Consider the following 27,483-nt stretch of genomic DNA (forward strand, 5'->3'; position numbering starts at 1 on the left):
TTCAGGGAGGAAAATGAAGCAGTTCTGCAATTCTAATAATCAACGTACACAAATCCTGTATGTACTTTTCTCTGTCCTTGCCAATAAGATATCACAAAGACAATAAACATTGCATTCTATAATTATAAACACAAGCTGAATATTAAATCTTGCCTGTTTTTTTTTCAGTTAAAAAAAAAAAACTGAACATGCACATAAGCCCCCAAATTTGGAGTGATAAGAAAAGCAGCTGGAGAGATATTTACATCATTTAATTAAAATGATCTCTACTAAATACCAACACTGAAGTAATCTTAAAAACTACATTCCTGAAATAATTTTTGGAATACAGATTTTTCAATAGTAGAAGCAGCATAAACTGTTCTTATTCAAAACTCATATTTCTCAATGCAATTTGTCAAGTTATAGGCCGAACAGCACATTGATATGCATTTGTATCTAGGCCTTTTAAAATATTGCACAAAAAACTAGGGATTCTGCTAAATGAGACAGGCTTTGTGTATGGTGGATGGAATAGTTAGGGAGATGTATCCTGTATAATTTGAACATAACACAAAAAGATGCAATTTTGGAAGAACCCATCCTTCCTCACCAAATTGCCTACCCTGCTTGTTAAGTATCTCCAGTATCTATTTCAAGCATCTCCATTTGCTACCAAAAATGGGTTGAATGCATCTAAATTTGGACACAACCCCATTTTCCACTTAAACAGCTATTAGATTTTTGCAAAGCCAGTTTATTCAGTGATTGTATCACGGCAGTAGGAAAAATGACAAGCACTTGAGATAGTGTCATTGTTACCCATTGCTTTTAATTCAGACTTTACTATATTTTGAATGAAGTAAAATACACAAAGCCTTTCTTTTAATGAGCACGTATTGCTTTAAATCCAAATTCTATTTACTTGCCAAATTTTGCAAATGTTATCAATTCAGCATCATAACAAAACCTCAGCAATTCAAATACATCCAATCTATGAACCAAACAATGGGCGAGCTCCAAAAGCTGGTAGCTAACCGTTTTGTCTTCTTATTAGGAAAGAAGTAAGACTTCCATTTTGCTGTATGGAGCTGAAACTCTCCTTCGAAGGATCTATGTATTAGAACAGCCTGCAGTTTCACAAGACTAGAATATACGCTCCCAAGTAGCTTCCTGCTGCTTTTTGCATGCAATCCATAAATAGCAGGACAGGAATTTAAAAGATCAAGGAGGAAGATTGACATTGGACACTGCTAAAATAAACAGATTTGTTAAAGTACAAATTTTTCCATCACTTCAAATTCATAATCCCTCACTCCTTCTCACAATAAAGAATCTCCTGAAGAATCATGTTGTGCGTCACGTGCCTTTAAAATAACATTTCCCACTTCAAAATAAAGGCAAGTATTTTAATTCTGTTAATACAATATTTCCCTTAAATCAAAATATTTTTTCCCCACCGTTTGAATACAGGTTCAAGTTTCAAGAAAGCAGGCCTTTCTTTGTCTTAACACTAATTTAACTAGCCTAACTTTTTTCTAAACTTTAAATTGTTTCCAAGATCAAGAGGGGATGAAGTCCTCCCTAAATAGGAGGTAGGCACTCTATTTGGACTATAATTCCAACCAACGTAAGTCAGTAATATGGGGGATGCAGTATGAATTATCTGAATTCTGGAAGATACCTAACTGCTTTTCCTACTTTGCACTATCAAATGTATGTTTTAAATCATCGGGTACATGAAGTTTTATTTTCACACAGTGGTTGAACTATTTACCTTTTTTATTCAGAAAACATTTTCAATTCCAGGCACTTTTTTCTCGGAAGACTCATAAACTGAATACAAGGTTATATGCTAGAAGCAGTCAGTTTGAAAATCATTTTTTGTCCACTCATATTCAAGGATATTCACTACAGGAAAAAAAAATCCGACTACATCAGAAGACATATTTCACTAACCTAATGTTTAATTTATTTGGCTGGACAAGGGGTTACATCTGTTTATGACAGTCATTCAGAATTATCTGCTCCATAATTCAAACCTCTCTGAAATTCAAAGTAAATATGAAATATGAGGAGAAAATGCTTTAGAAAAATGTTGAGAATTCCTATTTGATTCTTTTAATACAAAATGCATAACTGAGATATCCAATATACAAATACAAAATGTGCATAATAAAAGGTACCATAATATTGTACATACAGTATAAACTCTTTTAACAAAAATAATTAAAAAAAATCCCTGGGACATCTGCAGATCTGGAAGAAACATGAATACATGTTTTGGAAATATCAGAATGTGAGCATAGCCTTTTCTCTTCTGTTCTTTTGAACAGTACCATTTAGCAGCACAAAGCATCCCTGAACTTTAGCAAGGCCAATTATTTTTTACTGGAAATTATTTCGCACCCAATTTGCTAGATATGCTACAAGAAAAAGGTAGCATTCCCTCTCAAGTGAACAGCATCAAATCCAAACAGAAGTTTTTCCATCCCCCGATTTACTACTGCCACTGCTTTTGTTTGAGCTGCCTCGGGGCTTCTTCTCCTTGGAACAGGATGGGATATTCTGGTTATTATATGCATGGATGGCAAGATCTAAGCGTTCCTGAGCTACTTTGATTTCTCGCTGGATGTTCCCCAGTTCAGTGGGAATGTTCTCCTCATTGCTGCCATATTGTTGTTCTTGGGCAATATTGGCTTTATTTTGCTTATGTGCTATTTTGGCATTAGACAACTCTGTGTACTGTACTTGGTCAGGTTTCATTGCAATATTGTACCCTGGAGGAGCTGATGGAGTATTCCAAATAAAAGGATAATGATAAGTTCCTGAATCTTCTAGCTCCTTCCGCTTGTTATTCAATGTGTCCCGAATGGTGCCAAATCCCAAGTGAAGCATTTCCCAGATATTCAGAAGTAAACAGAGACTACTCACACCATACATGATGAGCAGGAATATGGTTTTTTCTGTGGGTCTTGAAATGAAACAGTCAATAAAATGGGGACATGGATTTCTGCTACAAAGGAACGTTGGACTGACTTCAAATCCATAGAGTAAGTACTGGCCTATCAGGAAGCCAATTTCAAACATAGTCCTACTCAGCAGTTGAAAGATGTAAATCTTCATAAGCCCATCTTCTTGGATTCGCCTCCTACCATCATGCTTTATTTTTGCGAGGGATGGATTTTGCTTGTTCTCTCGTTCACTCTCTACCTCAATCTCTGGATACATCATTGGATCTTCCTCATTATCGTCTTCTGCTTCTTCTAGACCTCGGTGTTGTTTCCAACGCATTTGAAGAGGTTTGCTTCGTAACTTCCGTTCCATTTCGCCATGTTGCACTATCCGAGCTATTTTGTGAGCAGCATAGCCTAAGTACATTACTGAGGGAGTAGAGACTAGGATGATTTGAAATACCCAAAACCTCACATGAGAGAGGGGGGCAAAAGCATCATAGCACACATTTTCACAACCTGGCTGTTCTGTATTGCAAACAAATTTGCTTTGTTCATCATAATAGATGGATTCCCCTCCCACAGCAGTGAGAACAATGCGGAATACAATCAGTACAGTCAGCCAGATCTTCCCCACAAATGTGGAATGATTGTGGATCTCCTCAAGTAGACGGGTCAAGAAACTCCAACTCATCGTGGTCAAAGATATTTACCTAAGAACAACAAGGGAAGGGTACAGAGTAGTTTTTAAATATATTCTTTTCAACAAAGGAAAAATATGCCGACATTGAATTTGAACAATACATGATTTTACAGTGTTCTAAATATTGCTCTATTGCATCCTGAAATAAATGAGAAAATAAGTTTAAAAATGATTCCATTTAATATTTATTAACATTTTATATTGACATGATTTATTTCTACTTTTATTTGTTAATTTAAACTAGACCAAGCCTAAGCCAGAACATATTATGAATGTTCTGTCCTATCAAAAGCCCCAAATTCAGTCATGTGACTGTGGAGACTGATGATAGCTGTTAAAATTTCAAATCCAGGTTGCAAGTATCCTTTTTGAGATGCTTTGTAACTTCAAGCAGTTGCTAAGTCACTGGTCATAAGTTGAGGACTATCTGTAATATCCAGTTTCCAACAAAGGCCAGACAGTCTAATAGAAAATTTTAAAATATGTTTCCACTGTTCAATTTTCCTGAAGAAAATATACATTCTGAAGTTCTATGTAAACTTTATATTTTATCTGAAGAATATTTTATTTCATTATCTAATTCAGGCTTCCTAAACTTTTTGCCATCATGCCTCCTTACATTAATTTTAATGTACACACTTCTCTTAAAAATTCAGACATAATGTAGAATGTACAACTGAACCCACACATGCAACCTTCTACAATGCAGTAACAAGTCTGGGACTAGAACAACTAGTAACCAACAACACTAGACTTAACAACTGCCTCGATCTCATATTCTGCAATAGTTTGAATTCAATTTTCGGAATACAAATCAAAGAACCCTTTTCCAACAGTGACTACAACATGATTAACTTTTGTCTCAACATACATCCACACAAAAATCATCACAATGACGAAATCCCCAATTGTAACTTCAAAAAAGGCAACTATGATCTTATAAACAATGATCTCTCATTCCTTGATTGGCAATTTCTATTCTCTGGATGCAATACTGTAGAAGACCATTACAATATATTTTTACTTGAAGTCAAAAGAATCATCAAACTATATGTACCATTAACAACTCCCAAAACCAGAAAAAACAAATTACCCATAACAATAAGGAAGCTTCAATCCAAAAAGAAATCACTTTGGCGGAAAAACAAATCTGGTCACGTTGCCAACTTCAAAAGCCAATACAAAAATTTATGCTACCAGATAAAAACTAAATGCACCAATTATCACATTAAACAAAAAGAAAACCTTCTACGCACCAATTCCACCCGTACTTTCTACAATTTTGTAAACAATGAACTAAAAGACTCAAGGTCCATCCACCCCTGAAAGGACCTAATGGTAAAGACTGCAACGATGACACCATTAAAGCCAATCTCTTTAACACATTCTTTGGCTCAGTATTTGTAAACAGCAATGGATCATGCCCAATATTTCCTAGTCGAACCACAGACAACTACAATGATCTAATACATATTGATTTTACAGTAGACAATGTTGAAAAAGCACTACACAATCTAAAACCAACTCTATCTATTAGACAGAATATGTGCCTACTTCTTAAAAAAGAAGTAGCTATCCACTGCCATAGCCGAACTTCTAAGCATAATCTTTGAAAAAACTTTCAGGACCAGCTCCTTGCCAAAACTATGGTCACAAGCCACAGTCATCCCCATCTTCAAAAAGGGAGACCCCAGCCTAGTTGAAAATTACAGACCAATCTCTTTATGCTGCATCACCTGTAAAATCATGGAATCAATTATTAACCAATCCATCATCCTCCATTTAGAAACAAACTACCTACTCTCTAATAAACAATTTGGTTTCAGGAAAAAACTATCATGTAATCTGCAACTCTTACATTGCAAAAACATATGGACTACACCACTCAATCAGGGCAAAGCAATAGACGCAATCTACATAGACTTCTGTAAAGCCTTTGATTCAGTGGTACACGACAAACTACTCCTAAAACTAAAATCTTACGGTATCTCTGGACACCTGCATAACTGGATAGAAGCATTCCTGTCAAACAGACAACAAATGGTCAAAATTGCGTGCGTCCTATCAAATTCTGTACCTGTCAACAGTGGTGTCCCCCAAGGCAGTGTTCTAGGACCAACTCTTTTCATACTCTATATAAATAACCTCTGTGATCATATCAAGAGCAACTGTGTTCTCTTTGCTGATGATGTAAAGCTATTCAACACCACAGACAATACTGCTACCCTTCAAAAAGACCTTGACTATGTATCAGAATGGTCAAACAAATGGCAACTTCAAATCTCAACAAATAAATGCTCTGTCCTACATATTGGCAAAAAAAAATCAGAAAATAAAATACAGGCTGAATAGTCAAGACCTTGTTGATGATCCAAACTCTGTCGAGGAACTTGGAGTACTCATCTCTAATGATCTAAGTGCTAGAGCCCACTGTAACTACATAGCCAAAAAGGCGTTAAGAGTTGTTAACCTAATCTTACGTAGATTTTTCTCTGGTAATATTACACTAATAACTAGAGCATACAAAACATTTGCTAGACCAATACTCGAATACAGCTCATCAGTCTGGAACTCACATTACGTATCTGATATTAACACAGTTGAGAAGGTCCAGAAATATTTCACAAAAAGAGTTCTCCACTCCTCTACTCGTTGCAGAATACCTTATGCCACCAGACTTGAAATTCTAAACCTAGAAAACCTAGAACTACACCGCCTTCGGTCCAATCTAAGTACAGTATATACAATCATACATTGCAATGTCCTACATGTCAATGAATACTTCAGCTTCAACCATAACAACACAAGAGCAAACAATAGATACAAATTCAAGGTTAGTCGCACCAAACATGATTGCAGGAAATACAACTTCAGCAACAGAATCGTCAATGTCCGGAATACTCTACCTGACTCTGTGGTTTCTTCCCCAATCCCCAAAAACTTTAACTTTAGATTGTCTTACTATTGACCTCACCCCTTTCCTAAGAGGTCTGTAGGGGGCGTGCATAAATGCACCAACATCCCTGTCCTATTGTTTCTTTTATTTATTTTTCTTATATGTATCCATGTATTCATAACTATGTTTTTACTTATACCTAAATAAAATAAAAACAAATGAACAATAAAGAGAATAGTCAAACTTTGAGGAAAAGGGATTTATTATAACAATATGTAACTTAAAGGTTCTTCACATATCCTCTGGACTCTGCACCTTCCCAAGGGAGGCAACTCAAAGCTTTAGAAACCTTGATCTAATTGATTCATTTCTTGAAAGCACATATTCTAACTGAACTGCACTGTAACAGTTTAAATTTGTAGTTACAACCCTACTTCCAAATCAATTATGAAGTACTCACAGGAGAGGAAAATAAGAGTTTTGAAATATCTTTATAACCCCAGACTTGACTGTTATTGACAATCTGTGAAGAGATCGGGATCCACACAAAAGAGCAAAAGGGAGCAAGTGGGCATTGCAACATTAACTCTATCCCTTTTATATGTGCACTTCTTATGCAAATACATAAGAAGTGGAGTTTGTGTCATGAGGTCACAACACATTTTATCATGAGCATTGCTGGCAGAGATATAGAGAGAGCTCATACCTGTAAATCATGCAAGGAGACCTAGTAATAATTTTGAGCTAGAAAAATTCTACAAGGAAAGGTTGAGGAAAAAAAATCCAAAAGCAAAAATAGAAAGACTCTTAGCTAGTTACAGAAAATGTTGGGAAATGTTCATTACAAAGTAGAGACTGAAATATGTTCATTTTTTTACACCTGCTCTGTTGACTATTTTCTTATTTTGAATTATAGAAAATTATACAAAAATAGTTAAGTATACATCCAAATTTTCCAAGATCTCAATGCCACAACTTTTGCAGTCAGCTCTGTAACATAAGATCTTCAAGATTATTTTTCTAGTCATTTTACTTCATTTTCTAAATAAAAGGGTTATTCAGTTCTTGCAAGCTTGTCTCATGTGACTTGTTATAAAGAAAAGTTGCATTTTAAAAAAAGCTGTGGATCTAAAAATGACCGGTTTTCAGTTTTCAACAGAAGTTTTGTTCTGCCAGCCTGCTTTGGTATTTTAACAAGCCCTGTCTTATCTCTTCCAGACCCACCTTAAGGCAAATCTAGGTACTGGAATATAAGGAAAATAAAAAGGGAGAAGAGAAGCAGTTATATATTCACAAGCAATTTTCTTCTCTTTCCTCTTTCTATAAATCTATCCATAGAGTTAGAAAAAAAGAAAAATGTATGCTTCCCATATCAGGAATTCAAGGTGTTTTTAAGATTTTTTTAATTTTATGATTTGTAGAACAAATAATAGAAAGAGGGCTGCAATTTTTTTAATGACACTAACATTTGAAAAGCATCTGAGGCCTGTTCCTCAAAAATAAACTAATGCTACATATTTTTTCTTCAACTTATTAATTTCTGGATATTGAAAAGGCTGATTTTATTAAACACATTTAAAAATACCAGGTTTCCCCCATCGTTTGCTTATCGGGTTGCTACTTGGGATTTTCATTTGTGGCTAGATTTATTATAAAAGAATTGTAGGAAGGACGTGTTGGATATATTCATCACCTTGAGTTATTTGTAAAAATAAGTTTATTGATATAAACAAACAGATAGATAGGCAGACTGACAAACAGACACAACTTCAGGACATTGTTTAAATTCCCCATTACGGCTTTGGGGAAAGAACAATCAACCAGTGGAACAGCTTGCCCTTGTATTAGATTTGAGAGGATTGCTTGCTTGCTGAATTTGAATTGGTTTGGTTTCCTTTTTCTTATGAAACTACAGCCAAAGAGTTCCAATTATGCTCAGAGCTATTGAGAAGAGCCATGATGTTAAACAAAGCAGCATGTTTTCACCTAGAATTAAATGGACATGACAGCAGCAGAGGCAACATACAGAATGAAACATATCCTGCAGGAAGTCATGTACCAAGGGCTCTAAATGAGTCTAGACTATTCTGAAAATCTGGTTTAGCAGCTAACCACTATCCTTGACATGTCTAGCCTTGTAACTATGCAGAAAATATTTAATTATCTCAAAATCATGTTATTAGCACATCTGTCGATACCCACTATTACATCATTTGAGGCATTTAGTAATCTAAAAAGAACATAGAGAAATAAAACCCCAGTTTCCTTCAAGGCATGTATGGGTAGCCTGTCTGCCCTTTGGGAGTTTTATGCATTTAATGTGAAATAGCCATACATGTCTAATTCAGTTTTATGGAATATCCACATGAAATCAGCAGCAGCAGTGGCATATTTATGTGCTTAGTGTTTCACTCACTTTTTCTCAGATTTCAGCAGCTTGGTTGGAAAACCAAATATAATAACACAATCTTCAAAAAGCATGGATGAATATTAGAACTATCTCCCCAAATGTAGTTTTGTATTTCAGGGCTATGCTGAACACCTACACCTATTCCCATTTGGCATATTAAAAATTATTTCCTGAATAGCAGCATATGTTGCTATGTATTTTTTGATATGTGAAAACCAAATGCCTTTTATATACAAAAGCATTAAATGAAAGATAATTAATGCATTCTCTTCCAACATTTGAAAATTATTTTTTACTTAAAAACATGCCAAATACATATAGTCCTTAAGTTGTGGTGGTAATTGGGACCAGAATTTCTTTTACTAAGGGATCTGGTTGTAATGTGCAATATTTCATTGCTGCATCCTTAGTTAACAGCAATCCTGGCCACTTTGGTTAACCAAATATCACCAGTCACCACTTAATCCCTTCCACTTCCAAATCTCAATAAGGTAAGCACAATCCTCTTCCTATCTCTAGTTTTTTGATCACCTTGAACCCTTCACCTCTGCCAGCCTTGCCACCCTGCACTCCACTCGCCTTATCAGCCTGGGCAGTATGAAAGGAGCACAGGGTAACTCTCTGACAAGACCAGTTATAAGAGTATAGGCTGGTAAAGCCAGAAAGACCAGCAGGATGACAGGAGTGACTTTCCACAGACTGGCTGGCCCAGTGAAAAGATGAGGGTTGAGGTGCAGGCCAAGGGATGGTGGCAGCTATCTGGGCTCTGGCCTTCCCTACTTCAGCCCTAGTACTGATGCCAACGGATACCCGTGTAAGGTGGCTAAAATGGCAGAGGTAAGCGACAGTTGAAGCATCCCTGTGGTTTTAAGTGTGAACGGGCTGCCATATTCTTGAATGTTGATTAATGACCGCCATTTTGGGGGAGTAACATTCATTCAGCACAAATATTTTTTGCTGAATGAATGGTTGTATGTAACTGAAAGACCACTTACGCACATCATACTCGTTGGAACAAGATAACAGTTTTTGTTTTTTTTTAAAAGCCATAATGTAAATCAAGAGAGTTAAAAAATGGATTTGTTCAAATAATATTACCCACTTTCCTCATAGATAAATGCTATATTATATATAGTAACAAAAATACTATGTAAAATATGTTCACAGTAGGACATAAATTATCTTTTAATCAATGAGAGACTTCAAAAACACTTCCCAGAAAAATAGGGTATACTTACTTATTCATGGCAGCATTTGCCTTGTTTGAACCAGCCTTCATTCATTGGTATGTCTGCCTTGCACATCAGCAAGTAGAAAATTAAATGATACAGTAGGGTTCAAAATTATCAGAAAAGGAATACCTCCTAATTTAGCCATCTTTATCTCCAATTGAGTCAGTTTGGTGTAGTGGTTAAGACCGGGATAATAGGAGTTCTAGTCCCTTGGACCCAAAGCCTGTTGGTTGAACTTAGGCCAGCCGCTTTCTTTCCGCCCTAGCAAGGTGGCAATGGCAAATGATTTCTGAAAAATCTTCCCAAGAAAACTTCAAGGGTTCAGGCAGTTTTCGAGAATCAGACACAATGAAAGAATTTTTTTTTTCCAATCACCAGTATTTGAGTAGTAGGGTTATTATTCTTTTACAAGAAAATTCCTTGGAATTAAAACTACATTGCATACAGCGGGATCAATGCATCAGTATCCTTTCAATGAAGAGGATAGTATATTTTTATCTGTAATGGAAATGATGAAGTAAAAATAAAGTTGTTTTCACAATACAAACTGTTCTTTTCACACAAGGCAAACCACTTAGGGGATAATGAAAGGCAAGAGATGTTAGTGGTTAAGCTGAATATACATGCTGAGATAAAGCCCTCAAGCTCTGTATTACAGGCGATGTTGTTAGTGATTACTGCAACTCACAAAGCTTTCCTGACCTGCTCCCAAGATGCCATAGGCAGGGGGATGGGAAATCGTGCTTCCCAGCTGTACCAAGGAATTCACACCTCAGTCAAAATGAAACACATCTTAGCCAGCTGAAGTCAAGGCCATCTCCACAGAGACCTGCAACAGCTCGAGGGAATGACTTCTATGACCTGCGAAATTGCTTCGCTGGGGAATGTGACTGGTGACACACCTTGGGGGGAGGGGGCAACAGGGTCAGAGGCAAGGCATGAACTGGGTGAAGTCAGAGTTAGTTTCACTTAGTTCGTGCAGACATGGCACTCCTAATAAACGACTGCATTTTTCTTGCCCAATAGCTTGAGGCTCCTGATTTTATTAGGACATTGGTCAGAACTCTGACATGAAAGGATTACGGAAAGCCTAGACAAGAGAAAGCTATTGACAATTTGGGAAGTTTGAAGGAAAAAATAACTTATGGCAGTTTAATGATTTAAAAGATTTCCATGGACTACAAACACTGAACACAAGCAGTCTGTAATTTCTGAAAAATTATGCCATATTAAAAACATTCATAGATAGATAGATAGATAGATAGATAGAAATTTGTCATGCACGTTTCCCTTTACTAAAAATATTAGAAACTGGACAATAAATTAGCTATATGTGAATACTGCTACCTGTTCAATAAAACATACTTATATCTGAAATGGTTGGCCCTATTTCCAAAGACTGCCCTTATCAACTTTATTCATCCTTTTATTATTCATCTTCTGAGAAAAAAAGAAAGACAGTAGGTGTCCTTCTGCTTATAATAAATCTTAAGATGCTCATTATAAACAGTTCATTATAAATGCTTAAGGTTCGTTATAAACGGTTCACATCATAAACTGAAGATGTCCATTAACACCCTAATAAAAGGTCCAACTTTTTGGATCATATAAAACTAATGTAACCAACCATGTAGACAAGTCTTATGCTCCTCTACAATTTTGCCAAGGAAACAAATTTAGGATCATGAATATAGTTCAGCATAATCAGAATGACTATGTCTTATGCAATCATCAATGGACCAGTGCAGGCCTTATTGTTAAGACATATCCAAGTGCTGATGGCAGTTCAGATCATGAATTGTTGATGGCCAATATTAAAGTCAAACTATGCACCATCAAAAAGGCAGCACCTCCAAATATTTTTGATGTTACCAAAATCCCCGTATACATATACAATTGAGATGAAAAAGAGACTGCGCACTGCTGAGAAGACGCCTGATGGTAGGACATTCAATTGATCATTGTTGGAACTGCACCCTACAAGAAGCCAGGGAAAAATTACAAGTGGCACTGAGATGTAACCATAAAAAAAAATCTGAGCAAAAAAAGCTGCCAAAGTAGCAGGCCAATGGGAAGAACCAAGAAGATGGAATGCTGCTTTCCAAAGAGCAGCAAAGAAAGACAGTGAAGTTTATTGGGATGAGCGATGTAAACAGCTTGAAGTGGATTACATGAAAGCTCATGCCAGGAATGCATTTATACAAGACAAAAAGATCTGAGCACTATTTACAGGGAATCCTCAACGTACAACCATAACTGAGCCCAAAATTATGTTGCTAAGTGAAACTTTTGATAAGTGGGTTTTGTCCCATTTTACAACTTTTCTTGCCACAGTTGTTAAGTGAATCATTGCAGTTGTTAAGTTAGTAACTTGGTTGTTAAGTGAATCTGGTTTCCCTCATGGACTTTGCTTATCAGAAGGTTGCAAAAGGAGATCATATGACCTTGGAACACTGAAACCATCATAAATATGAATCGGCTACAAGCATCCGAATTTTGATCACATGACCATGGGGAAGCTGCAACGGTCATAAATGTGAAAAACGGTAATGAAGTCACTTTTTTCAGTGCTGTTGTAACTTTGAGTGGTCACTAAACAAACTGTTGTAAGTCAAGGACTACCTGTATTGCTTGTAAAGGCATCATTAAAAACAAAGCAAGGGAAAGAACTGACCAACCATCCAGCCATCAAAAACAGACGGCAAGAATATCAAAACATCTTGTATATATGCTTAATCGATTACAAGACAGTTTTCGATTGTGTTGATCATAAGAAGCTATAGTGAGCCCTAAAAGATCTGGAGCTACCAGCACATCTGGCTAAGTTGGTACAATCATTGTACACAAATTAGGAAGCCATTGTCTAACCCTAACCCTAACTATTGTATCTCCTGATGAACCATATAAAGACCAAATAATCTGCCAGCTTTGGGAAGTCAAAAAGAATAGACTTTGGAGCGGTGACAGATTACTGACAGAATACTGAATACTACTTGGACTTTTTAAAATAAGGCAAGATGGTTCATCAGGAAGAACTGGAGATACAAAAATAAATTATGATGCTACTCCAAAACTTTCATGACACGATGATGGGGAATTTCAGGGAGATAAAGGACTTATTACATGAGATAACTAGAAAGACTAAAAATGTGCAACAAAGAACAATGAAGCAAGATAATAAAACCCAGGAAACAAGGGTGTAAAACAACTTGTAAGCTTACAGGATGAGATAGAACAAACAGACAACACAACAAATAGAACAAGGAGAAAAGAAGGAGGAGATTATAAAATTGGGTGAAATAAAGTTGGGTAAATATATATTAGGAGCAAGAAAAATAGAAACGAACAAATCGAAATATATTTTTGGAAAAAAGACAAGGAGGAGGAGGAGGAGGAGGAGAAGAAGAGGAAGAGAAGGAGGAGGAAGAAGAAGAAGAAGAAGAAGAAGAAGAAGAAGAAGAAGAAGAAGAAGAAGAAGAAGAAGAAGAAGAAGAAGAAGAAGAAGAAGAAGAAGAAGAAGAAGAAGAAGAAGAAGAAGAAGAAGAAGAAGAAGAAGTAGTTGTTCTTTATTGTCATTGTACAACGAAACTGTGGATGTACCCCAGCAACTGTTTGCAATACAATAAAACCAAAGCACTTAAAAATGAAGATAAGAAAGATAGAGTACCCACGTCTCCATTTGCAATTAGAGTACAATATCTAAGAATGTACACAAAATATACATCCAACACTGACTGTGACGCTTTGCTGAGTATAATACACAAGAGATGGATTGTTCTGTAATATGTTATTATACATCTGAATGGGGTATTGAGATTTCACATCTTTTCACATCTTAATAAGGTAGTGATTTTGTGTTTATTTGCGGTTCGGATGGTCCAGGAAAAGAAACTATTTGTTAGTCTAGTGGTGTGGGATTTTATTGACCTAAAGCACTGTCCAGATGGCAGAAATGGCCGCTGCCACCGAAAAAAGGGGGCGTTTAGCAGCAGATGCGGCTAGCCCAAGTCAAGTGTAAGTGGATCGGGAGAAGGTGAGTTAAGTAAGACGCTGCCTCCCGCCCCCAGCCCGGGCCACTCGGGCTCTCAGGGTCATCTCCACCCAAATTCCAACCAGAAAGGGAAAAAAACCAGTCCACCAGCAAGGAAAGTTTAAAAATTAAATAATAAGCAAAAAAACATGAACTGGAAAAAAGGCGCAAAATAATGAAAGTGCTAAACCGGCAAGCCAGCTAGCTGTCAAACCTGATCTAAGCCTCTGAGAAAAAAAGCTTAATCCGGGGGTGATTCTTCTACAATCCTAACTATTCAGAGCTCTTAAAGCAGGGGTGAGCAAACTTTTTGGCTCGGGGCCACATTGACTTTTAAAATTTGACAGATGGGCTGGGTCAGCACAAGATTTTTTGGGAATTGCCCCCCCCTCTTCCCCCCCTTCTTCTCCTCCTTCCCCTCCCCTCGGAGGCCCCCTGAGTCAGGAGTTGCTATCGCCGGCGCAGCTTCACGCGACTCCAGTCCCGCGTTGCCTCGAGAAGGGAAAGGCAAAAAGGAAGAGCCGCGGTGGCACTTTGCAATGGCAGCAGCGGCACCGGAGGCTCAGGCTCAGCGGCTCCTGGTTTTGCCTTTCCCTTCCCAAGGCAACGCGGGACTGGAGCCGCACGGAGTTGAGCCCGCAGTAGCAACTCCTGACAGCCCCAGCTGGATACCTGAGCGGAGCCCGGGCGGAGGGAAAGCAGTGGGCGTTCCCTGAGCAGCGACCTCGGCCCCGCCACCAGGGAAGCGGCTGCCCAGCTCCCTGTTGTGTGTGCGATTTTATGGCGCGCGATGCGGGGTCTCTTTTGGCTGGCCCCCAATTTTTTTTCAGAGGGGAATTTTTTTTTTCAGAGGCGGGCCGTATTAAAATGACCAACGGGCTGGATGTGGCCCGCAGGCCGTAGTTTGCCCACCCCTGCCTTAAAGAGTGGTCTGAACACGCTGAGAGTGAGTGAAGAACTGGGGACCATTACCGGGGGTGTGTCCTCAGTTTTTCAACTCAGTCTGCAGAGCTAGAAGACTAGAGACCATCCTGGACTCTCCCTTCGGCTCAGTGGAGAAGAGACCAATCACGGTCTTGTTGTCTGCAAACTTTATGATGGTGTTTGTTGCGAGGCTTGGTGAGCAGTCAAAGGTGTACAAGGCATATAGCAGGGGGCTCAAGACACAACCCTGAGGGAACCAGTACTGAATGTTAAAGTGGAAGAAAGATGGGGGCCAAATCTAACAGACTGTAGTTTGTCAAAAAGAAATGACTTATGTGTGTACTGGCAGCAAAAAACAGTAGGGATAGAAATGATCGTAGGGTTGAATATGAAAAATGTAGATAAGAACCCAAGAGAGGAGTATGGGAGGCAAGTCAAAAAGAGAACAGTGAAACTTTTAAGAGGATTAGAGATGATGGGTAGGAAGAATTCTTCTTAAAAAACACGATTGGCTCTACTAAAAATTACAATAGATTGAAAAATTAGAAATAGGGAGAATTGTTATACATATTTTTACATATCATATTTAAAGTGAATGTTAAAATGAAGAATTATGCGCCGATACAGATATGTACATTAGATTATGTAAGTTTGATTAATGTTGTAATTTTCATTCATATCAATATTACTTTTGTATCAAAATGAATGACACGCAGATGCCACACTGTCCATGAAATGATATTGATGTATGTTTAAAAATAAAAAAAGACTTTACCTGAAATAAAAAGATCTGGAGCTACCAGCACATGGTGCAATCATTGTACACAAATTAGGAAGCCATTGTGTGAACACCCTCTGGCAGGGGTCTTCAAACTTGATAGCTTTTAAGACTTGTGGACTTCAACTCCCAGAATTCCTCCTCCAGTCATGTTAGCTCAGAAATTCTGGGAGTTGAAGTCCACAAATCTTAAACTTGCCAAGTTTAAAGATCTATGAAGATACCAATTGGTTTAAGATAGAAAAAGAAGCACATCAAGGTTGTATTCTCTCTCCTTTCTTATTCAACCTGTATGTCACAGTGATCATGAGGAAACTATATCTTGAAGAATCCAAAATCAAGGTAAAGATAGGAAGAAGAAACATGAACAATCTTCAATACGCTGACGATACAACTCAGAAACAAAAGAAGGCTTGGAACGTTTCATTAAGAAAAATCAAAGAAAAAAATGACCATTTTGGTCAAAATGGTCAAGCTTGTGATCACTGCAAGGAAGGAAACCTCAAAATAGATACTGATGGTGAAGTGTTCGAATGTGTAGAAAAATTCACTTTCCTACGATCACAGATCGCTCAAAGCAGTGAATGCAGCCCAGAAATAAAACATCAGATTGCACTGGATCTCACAACAATGATAAACATGAGCTGAAAATGGAAATACAAAGACATCAGCCTGGCAACCAAATGCAGGTTAATCTACTCTGTTGTTTCGCTATATCTCTCTGTGGTTGTGAAAGTTGAGCCTTAAAAAAGCAAGAAAGAAAAAAATTGACTCATTTGAGCTGTGTGCTGGAGAAGAATTCTGCATATTCCTTGGAGAGCAAATATATCACTAAAAAGCACAATCACAAAATGGCTTATTTTGGCCACGTCATGTCAAGGAATTTACCTGAGAAAGCAAATACGTTTAGAAGAATTGGTGGTAAAAGAAAATCAGGCTCCAAGGTACACGGTAGCTGGATGCCATCAAAGCTGATACCGGAGCATAGAACCACTCAAAGAAGTGGTGCAAGATTGGAAGATGTGGAGAGACCTGGCCCATAGAATTGCCAAGAGTCAGACACGACTGAATAGGAAACATGATCATCATTCTCTCCTGCTCTAGAAATAGGTGGCAGTTGTGCCTAGGACAGGTTTATGTAGTGCACCAACTGCAGCCATTCCTGCATCATGCAAGCTGTTTATAGTCACTCATGCCCTAGACATCTCCAGATTGAACTACTGCAACACCCTCTACATGGGGTTGCCTAGAAGCTTCAGTTGCTACAGAATGTAGCAGCGTGGGCAGTTATGTGAGATCCTAGGAGAAAGTCGTATTGGCTGCCAGTCTGCTTCCAGGTCCAATTCAAGATGCTGGTTTTAATATTTAAAGCCCTTCATGACATGTATTCAGGCTATCTGAGGGACCGCTTTTCCCTGTTTACATCAGTCCATCCCAGATCTTACAGAGAAGGTATGTTGCAAATACTTTGCCTAAGGGCAGGTCCCTGAAGATGTATCTTCTCTACTGTGGGGCCTGCCTTAAGGAATATTCTTCTCCCCAAAATTAGATTGGTATCATTCCTTTTGAATATTCCAAATTATCAAAAAACAAGACCTCAAATTCTGGCTTTGCTGCTAGGCTTGGGGCCCGCATAGAATCACAGACTTATCTATTTGAGGGGGCCATTATTATTTTCTTCAACTATGAGATGTCCAGTTTTTAAAGATATTTATTATTATGGTATTTTATATTTGTATTGTATTTTTTTATTCTCACTTTTTATATATTGTTATGTACCAGTCAGAGTTGCCTGGAGTGAGATGGGTGGCTACATAAATTTGATAGAGAGACAGAGACAAAGGTTTTATGGTTTGTTTGTTTGTTTTTGTGTTCTCATATTGGAAAGTTGCCTTTATGTAACAATTCTGCTGACAGCTACAGGTTATGAATTCTATGTAAGGAAGTTAAGTGGGCAGATAGACTCCATCCCTCAACATGCATAAATCAAGTCTGTTCCCCCAGCACTATTATAGCATGCATTGTTGGTAGAAAGCAGAAGTCACTATTCAATTAACACTTCCAAACTGCTATCTTTTTTGCCTTTTCCTTCAAAATATGCTAGATACCACTCTGCATTCCTCACACATGACCACTCTGTCTTCCATGAGTTCTCTCTTGCCAGCAGGAGAATAAAAGCTTAGCACTGCAGAAGAAGTAGCACCTAAATCCTTCAGGCTTCTCTATCTGTGTAAAGAGCAAGAAAAGCAGATTACCAGCTTTCTGGCAGGTTCCTTAAAACTTTCAGACACTAGTAGCTTCTTTCACTTTATTTATTGTTTGTTAATATTTCATACTTGTTAACTGCCCAGATTTACAAGGCTCTGTATGTTGGAAGACTTATCTGCATCTATATTTTGTTTTAAAAAGTGATTCCATATAGTTCATATAAGCGGGTTTTTAAACTAAAAGGCACATTTTAAGAATTGAGTTCTCATTCTTGAAAAAGTAATCTCTGCATTTAAAAATCTTCAGCACATTTTGCTCCCTTTCTTATAACTTTTGTGTTCTTTATTAACTCAAATCAATGCTTCATTATCAAATCGTTTAAACTTATTTAAACATGTTTAAATCCATTAGGTAGGAAGCAGAAGCTAAAGGAGATTATCAATGTTGAATTATTATTTTATTTGCTTACATCCAAACAGATATGGATATTGGCTGATATGGATATGAGCAATAATCCATGAGTAAAGGTTTATATATTGTGTTGCATTTTCCTTATGTCAGTATTTTGAAGCATCTGTTTGGATATAAGCAAATAAAACAGTTTTGCTGCCTTATGATTCCATAGGGAAATGTCTCTTGGATTAACTCACCCGATTCAAATTTAAACTTGCAAGCATATACAAAACTCCACCCCCATTTTATTTATAGCTCAAAAAGAAGCTCAATTCATAATACAACTTCAGTCTACAACCCATTTAATTAACTGTATTGTTAATTCACATGTCTGGTAGGCAGGAATGAGCATTTTCTATTTGATAAATTGAGAATATATGAAGAAATCCCCTTTCCTTTCCTTTCCTGAGTGATGAGTGCACATTCACAAGTCAGACTTCAGAGTGGGTCTTTAGAATATTGTTTTGCTTTTATTATTTATATTTATTTTTTATTATGAGAAACAATAAACTGTTCTTGAAATCTACCACATTAATTCCAGGGACTTTTCTTTCTTTATAGACATTACTGCAAAATCATCAGTAGTCAAGGACTCCCAAAATATTTAAAATTTTGTGTTAACAGTTGCGCCTCAATCACTATCACAAATGTATGTTTGAAACCATTTGAAAACCTGATCCTTAAAAAGTTTAAAATTAAATTATATTATGTCATTAGATCTTGGTAAACCAGAACTGTCAAATACAAATATTTGAAATTCAAGTCTGGATTTTAAAATAAGTCATGAAAAAAATTAAACTGTCGAAGCAGAGCTCTGTTTTAAATCATAGCAAGATTACATTGCTGGTTAGTATTTTGATTATTTACAGGTTTTTAAACTTTGCAAAAGTAGGAAAAAGACACTATCACGTCACGGTTGAGCCATCATTATGGGAATTCAATACATATTTTTTTATTCATGACTGGGAAGGAGAGGGTGGTTTAAAAAAGGAAGTTATATCCTGGAATAATGGGCCATTCATAGGACAAGAGTAACAAGTACCACATTCTAGCCTTTTGTGACGCATGTGAAAAGACAGAGCTCTTAATGTAGCTCAATTTTATTTGACGTCTCCAGCCTGCATGGGGAGAGGCAGGGCATAGGGCAATGACAACATTAGCACCGCTTATAAGGCATTCTTGTCCTTTTCCCCAAAGATTATGAGCAATATTCTTGGAATTTATGAGGGCTTTTTGTTCAAACCTATTTATCTACTTTATTTTCATGCAACAGCCCTAGGATTCAATATTATTAATGAATATACTGAAAATGTAGATCAGGGATTCAGGCTAATCAAGCAGCAACTACTCTAAGATCATTTGTGAAATTGTGGCTGCGGAAAGATTTAAACCAAACAGAATCCAAGATTCACAAAACTGCTTGAAACCAACATGGTCACTTGAAGGATAAAAGGAACTATCAGCTAAATAAGACTTGAGCCCAAACCAAGAAAAGTTTATAATACCTCAGATAGTTCTTCCCCTCACCCACACACATACACACACAATTTTCACATGAAAATGAAAGAGGAAGGAAGGGGAGCACATTCAGATTTCCAAGTATCTGTTACTATACTTCTTTTAACAAGAGTAGCTTTATATGGTATCTGTTTCTCAGTTGGTCTATTTTATAGGTCTGAGAAATCTTGAATTCAGGTTTCTCCTTTGACAAATAAGTATGGTATAATTTTTATCCATCCATACACAGCATTGCTGGCTGAGGAAAGTAGATTTTGTTGCGAGGACAGAGAAGAGGAAGGTTTTACATGAGCTTGCTGTTTTCATAGTAGCTCTGAATTTTTTTAAAAAATGAGCACTTTCTCTTAGCCCCCACCCTATTCATATTCAGAAGCAATACTATTCTGAATTTACTTCTACGGTAACACATAGGATCCAGCAACAGACAAGGCTCAGGTTATTCTTTGCTGGATCAAATCAACAACACACTAAAATTAATGCTAACCAGCTGGTCATAGGAAACACAAGCAAAGCACAATGGTGGTTTCCATTCTTGGTTGTTAAGCCCTTGTATACTACTTATTTCTACTAGATCTATTCTCCACATACTTATTTTGTAAGACTTATGTGGAAGTCTGATAATTTCTGCATACCATTATATTTTGCATGACAATGACTTCTGATGGTTACTGTCTTTCAAAATTCAAATGCTATTTTTATAGATATGTGTAATAAGCTATAAGGAATAACCGAAGACACATTATGTGTTCAACAGTTCTTTCATATTTTTAACAGTATATTTCTCTGATAGCATTGTAAGAATTAGTGGAATGAAATAGCCACTCACAATAATAATTATGTTATTGGGTCCAACCATATAGGCATTATGATAATAATGTAAGAGAAAATAGGATTTAAAACCTTTGTTATTCTTATACATTTCATATAGACAGCTGAATATAATTTGTTCCTTGGGTTCATTTACATGTTTTTTCTCTTGTAATCTACCCAATTGTACCATTTATCCCATATCCTGTAGTAATCTGTATCCTCCTTCCCATTAATTTTGAGTGTGAGCCTCTCCAATTGGGCACACTCATACGTTTTTTGAATAGTAATATGTATCAGTGTGGTACATTTGGTTTCTTCCAATATTGTGCTAATGAAATCCGTGCCGCTGTTAAAAAGTGGACTGTCAGATACCTTACTTTAGAGGTATAATCCCCTTTGATCATTCCCAACAGGAACAGTTCCAGTTTCCTCTCCAGCCCACGCTCTATGATTTCTTCTATCCACGTTTTTATTTTTAACCAGTATTTCTTTGTCTCAGGGCAAGTCCATCATAAATGAAAATAGGTACCAAATTTCCCTTTGCATTTCCAACAGCATGGCATTTCCAACAGCAAATTATATTCAGCTGTCTATATAAAATGTGTAACAATAACAAAGGTTTTAAATCCTATTTTCTCTTACATTATTATCATAATGCCTATATGGTTGGGCCCAATAACATATTATTGTGGGTAGCTATTTCATTCCACTAATTCTTACAATGCTATCAGAGAAATATACTGTCAAATATTTTGGCCAATCTAGAGGGTGCCAGATGCCATCTATACATCATTTTATACAGATTCTCCTTATGTGCTACTGATTTAGTTAATACGATTTTTTTTTTGCCAAATTTCTTCCCAGTCATCCAAATCTGTACTATAACCAAAAAAAATTTCCCAAGCTAACATAGGTCCTTTCACAATTCTCTCAGCCATTTCATGTTCTAATAAATAGTTATATAGAGATCAACCTTTTCTCACGACTTGACAGTATTTTGTCTAAATGCGTATGTTACATCAATTCCATATTCCTTTACGTCTTTATTATATCTCAATTTTACTTGAAAATATGACCAATTATCAATGACTATCCCTTGTGCTTCTAGTTCCTGTATCGTTTTAATTCTTCCCTCTTTATCTAATATTTGATGGTACTTAAGTTTTTTACTGATATCCATCGGGTTAAGTAGAACATTGCCTCCATCGGAATTTTAGTATAATGATTTCTTCTAATATCAGCCCAAATTTTAATTAAAGACTTTTGGAGTACATCTCTAGTAAAATATAGATTGTTTTTGCTATTCGGGTCCCACAAAAATGCATGCCAATCTAACTGTAAGTCGTGACCCTCCAATTTTAAAATTCTATTGTTCCTCAGATTGATCCAATCTTTTATCCACACTAATGCCGCCGCTTTATAATAGATCTCCCAGACAGGGAGTCCAAATCCACTTCTGCTTTTGTTATCTTGTAAATAAAAAAAATGTATTCTCGTTTTTTTTCTTGCTTAAATACATTTCATCACAATTTTATCTAATTCTTTTTAAAAAGTTTATCCAATAGTATTGGGATTGTTTGAAACAAATATAGTATTTTAGGTTAAACGTGCATTTTGATTGTTGCTATTCTGCCTAATAATGAAATTTGCATCTTGTTCCAATTTTCCAAATCCTTTTCAATCTGTTTCAGTAATTTGGCGTAGTTGTCCTCCCACAGGTTTAATGTTCTAGCTCTTAACCATATGCCTAAATATTTGATCTTATTTACAATTTGTAGTCCCATCTTTTCTTCCAATTTTTTTTGTTACTATTTGTTAAATTTTTAACTAGCATTTTAGTTTTTTCCTTATTAATTTTTAATCCTGCTAATTTACCGAATTTATCTATTTCATTTAGTAAAGCTGGTCCTGAGTCTATTGGGTCTTCTATAACAAAAACCATATCATCTGCGAAAGCCTGTAATTTATACTCGACTTTTAATTTTAGCTCCTTTAATTTCTTTATTTGATCTAATTCTATCCAACAAAGTTTCTAAAATTGTTATGAAAAGCAGAGGTGAAAGAGGGCATCTCTGTCTGACACCTTCCTTATCTTTAATCATGTAGTAATCTCTCCATTTAATAATACATTAGCCTTTTGTGTGGCATAAATTGCATTTAACATTTTTACAAAATTACCTCCAAAGTCCATCAAGTTAATCTGCTTCTTCATAAAGACCCAATTTAAGTTGTCAAAAGCCTTTTGCGCATCCAGGAAGGCCAAAGCCACTTGGCTTCCTGGATGTTTTTCATAATATTCTAATATGTCTATTATTATTCTTGTATTATATCTGGTCTGCCTCGTGGGAAGAAAACCATTTTGATCCAAATGGATTTTGTTACTAAGTACTTTCTTTAATCTTTCCACCATCACTGCCATAAAAATTTTATAATCTGAATTTAAAAGGGATATTGGTCTATAATTCTTTATTTGGTTGGCATCTGCACCCTCTTTCGGAATCAATGCTATGTAAGCTTCCTTCTATGAATCTGGAATTTTAGCTTCCAGTAATACCTCATTGCAGACCTCTAACAGCATATTCTCTAATATGACAGCTATCTCTTTATATAATTCATTTGGTAGCCCATCTGGACCTGGCGTTTTGTTTCTTTTTTGTTTTTGAATCGCCACCTTTAGTTCATCTAAAGTTATTTCTTTATTAAGCAGCTCTTTTTTATCACCCGATATTTGATACAGGATTCCTTCTTTCAAATATTCTTCTATTTTATTTAAATCAACTTCCTCTTGTTTATAAAGATCCTCGAAGTACTCTTACAATTTCCTTTTTTTTCTCCAGATCCGTCTCTATTATTCCATTTTTATCCTCTAGTTGATATATCATTCTTTTCTTTTCTTAATTTATATGCCAGCCACCTACCAGATTTATTTGCATGTTCAAAATAATTTTGTTTTGTATATAGTAATTTTTTAATTAATTTCTCTTGTCTAAAATATTCATTTCATGTTTAACTAATGCTAATTCATTTCTAATTTGCTCGTCCCCCGGGGTTTCCATTTGCTTATTTTCCATTTTCTCTATTCTTTTTGTTAGAGCTTTCCGTTTTCCCTCTCTTTATTTCTATTTGCTATAAAAGCTATCAATATTCCCCTTAAATATGCCTTCATTGTATCCCATAGATTCTGCAATGAGGTATCCTGTTTCTTTATTAAATCTAAAGAAACTGGTCAGTTCTTCCCTAACTTTTTGAATATATTCTTCCTTCAATAATTGTGAATTGAGTGTCCATCTACCTTTTTTATAGAGGCTATTTTTCCAGATTATCTGTACCGGGTTATGATCTGCCCACGTATTGGCCAAAATCTTTATATCCTGGATCTCCTTACATAACTCACTATTTACCCAGGCCATATCTATCCTAGACCATGATTTGTGTGGGCTAGAGTAGAAAGTGAACTGTGATATTCCTGGGTTACTCTTCCTCCACACATCCACTAATTCTAATTCTTCAACCACCTTTAAAAATTTCTTAGGCAATGTATTCCGTTTCTTATGTTGTCTTTGTTCACAGGCATAATCTTGGCTATTGTTTGTTATTGCATTATAATCTCCCATAATACAAATTCTTGAGTTGCCAAATTATATTAATTTCTCATATAAAGTTTTGTAAAATTCACTTTGATTTTTATTGGGAGCATATATCCCCACTAATAATGTCTTTTTATTTTGTATTACCATCTCTACCATTACTATTCTTCCCAATTCATTTTTATAAACCAATTTTGAGGCTATGTCCTCTTTTATATATAGTACTAACCCTCTTTTTTTCTCTTCCGCCAATGCTGAATACATTTTCCCCAGTTTTTTATTTAGTAAATATCCTTGATCACGTATCTTAATGTGAACCTCTTGAATACAGATTATATCAGCTCTTTGTTTTTCTAACTTAAAAAAATTCTTTTTCTCTTAACTGGATCATTTAACCCATTAATATTTATAGATATTAAATTCACTCCTTTATCCATTTCCCTTCTTACTTCTATCCCTCAGTATTTTTACTTATTGTTTGACTTCTAGTCCTCACTCCTATTTCTTCTCTTCCAAGTATCTCTTCACCTCTTTCTGCAAAGCAAAACTGCAGCTTCAGCTTTATCTGAATTTTCAATGAATCTGAGCTCCACAAAGATCCCACAGACATTCTTAGAAAAGGATGGGTGGTGCAACACAGTACTTTATTAAAAGAAAGGCCAATTTCCCCTCCTTCTCCTACCAGGCAAGATAAATCAGGGCAATGTAGAAGTATCTGGGGGAGCTAAGAATACAATGCAGTATTTTGAAGGGCAAATTCAGTTATTTTTATATTTGTGCATTTCTTTTTGCATACTAATTGGTTATTTGTTTAGGCATGAAACACTTCATGGCAATCATTACATATTCTCCAAGTTCCAAATGTGTTCAGTAACCCCCAAAAGTTGAAAAACATTAACTCATAATGATTTGACATCATTATGACACTATGTATCTGAGTAAAATAGGAAGGGAGATTAATGAGCTATAAGGCTCATCAGCAATTTGTATTCAAAGAAAGTGATTTGGAATCCGTGGGGCTGTTCACATAACATCTGTCAACATTCCTTAAAGAACCTGTCATTTTTTTGAGCTTTCATATATTCCTCTCATGAAAAACATTTGAGTTAAGGAAGTGTGACAAGTGTCCATACATGTAGTGAACTTTCTCCCCTATGAATCCTGGCTGCTGCACAGTTCTAATAAACACTTTTCCTCCCATACAATACTTTAATTCAGAGACATTGTAAGAGGTCAAGTCTCTCAACTTTCTTAATTTATCTTACAAACTAAGCCTAGACATAGTCCATTTATTTATTTTCAAATCCAGACTTAATTACACTTATGCAAAAAAAATTTCATTATTTGCTAAAATTAAACATTGATTCAAATTACCAGGAAACAACAAGCTATAAAAAGCTGGATTATGGTATAGCCATATCTGTAACGTGGTCTAAGGACACTGATTCTTTCAAGTCCATTACTGATCCCAGAACATTTACAATACTATCAGAAAAGTGACTCTAAATTTAGATTCTTCCCGTTCAAGGTTTAAGTAGAAAATAAACTTCCTCTTTTATTATTTCCTGAATAAAGTCAAGACAACTCTATTTTAAGGTTGCATTGTCCAAAGAAAAATTGGAGTCCTTTATCAGGGAAATTAATAATTATAAATGTATGTATTGTAATCCATTTGCCAGATGACATTCAACAAGTTTTAAATTCAGAAATTTAAAAACATTTTAGAAATGTTAATAACCAGGCAGTTGACTTATAAAAGCAAAATAAAATACAAAATTCCTCATGCAAATAAGGAAATAATAGGGATCAGCATAAAAAATACATAGTTGTACAACTAGAAGACTACCAGTACTTTACTTTTCTACTAATAAATGTATTCACAAACTATCTGTGGAGTAGTTATCTATCTATTTAATATAGCAAAGTTCAACTGGGCCCCAAATCTATCTAGAATATAGGACAAACAATGGGTTCAAATCTTAAACAATCATGTCTTACGTCCAGTATTCTTAAATATCTTCATAAATGATTTAGATGAAGGGATAGAAGAACTCATCAATTTTGCACACAATACCAAACCAGAGGCAATAGCCAACATTCCAGAAGAGAGGCTCAAGATACAAAAGGATCTCAACAAATTTGAATACTGGACCCTATCTAATAAAATGAAATTAAATGGTGAGAAAAGTAAGGTTTTACCCAAAGGCAAGGAAAACCAAATGCACATATGTACCATGGGTGAGACCTGAGTCAATAGTAGAAACTGTAAAAGGGATCTAGGAGTCCTAGTGGACAACCATTTAAATATAAGCCAGCAGTGTGCTGCAGTCAGCACACAAAGCTAGCAGAGTCCTAGGCTACATTAATAGAGGGATAGAATCAAGATCCTGTGAAGTATTAGTACCCCTTTGTAAGGCCATGGTAAGACCACACTTGGAATATTGCATCCAGTTTTGGTCACAATCTAAAAAAGATGCTAAGATTCTAGAAAGACTGCATAGAAGAGTACAAAGTTGATTAGGGGACTGGAGGCTAAAACATATGAAGAATGGTTGCAAGAACTGGCTGTGCCTAATCTAATGAAAAGGACTAAGGTAACATGATAGCAGTGTTCCAATACTTGAGGGGCTGCCACAAAGGAGAGGGAATCAATCTATTCTCCAAAGCAGCTGAAGGCAAGCAATGGATGGAAACTAATCAGGGAGAGAACCAATCTAAAAATAAGGGGAAATTTCTTGACAGTTAGAACAATTAATCAGTGGAACAACTTGCCTGCAGAAGTTATGAGTGCTCCATCACTAAAGGTTTCAAGGAGACTGGACAGCTATTTGTCTGAAATGGTATACAATCTCCTGGCTGAGCAGGGAGTTGGACTAAAAGACCTCCAAAGGACCTTCCAACTCTATTATTCTATTATTATTTTACTACATCCCACCAAATTGTAACACTGTTTCATTTTTTACTTACCATAATTATGAGAATTCAGTAACTGTAGTTCATA

At 36.1% G+C, this 27,483-nt stretch overlaps 1 protein-coding gene across 5 annotated transcripts in view; it reads right to left on the minus strand.

Moving 5' to 3' along the window:
- Positions 1-1,928: 1,928 nt before the first annotated feature.
- GJC1 (gap junction protein gamma 1) overlaps positions 1,929-27,483 on the minus strand; it is a 31,360-nt gene continuing 5,805 nt past the window's right edge. For all 5 annotated transcript variants that reach the window (XM_087916529.1, XM_087916528.1, XM_026718218.2 and 2 more), the window contains exon 2: positions 1,929-3,646. In XM_087916529.1, coding sequence (XP_087772655.1) covers positions 2,446-3,627 — 1,182 coding nt within the window. In that variant the 5' untranslated portion in view covers positions 3,628-3,646 and the 3' untranslated portion in view covers positions 1,929-2,445. The remainder of the gene's footprint in view (positions 3,647-27,483) is intronic.

This window comes from Pseudonaja textilis, chromosome Z, assembly GCF_049901715.1.
Source record: "Pseudonaja textilis isolate UNSWEBS1 chromosome Z, rPseTex1.2, whole genome shotgun sequence".
In the NCBI taxonomy this organism is placed as follows: Eukaryota; Metazoa; Chordata; class Lepidosauria; order Squamata; family Elapidae; genus Pseudonaja; species Pseudonaja textilis.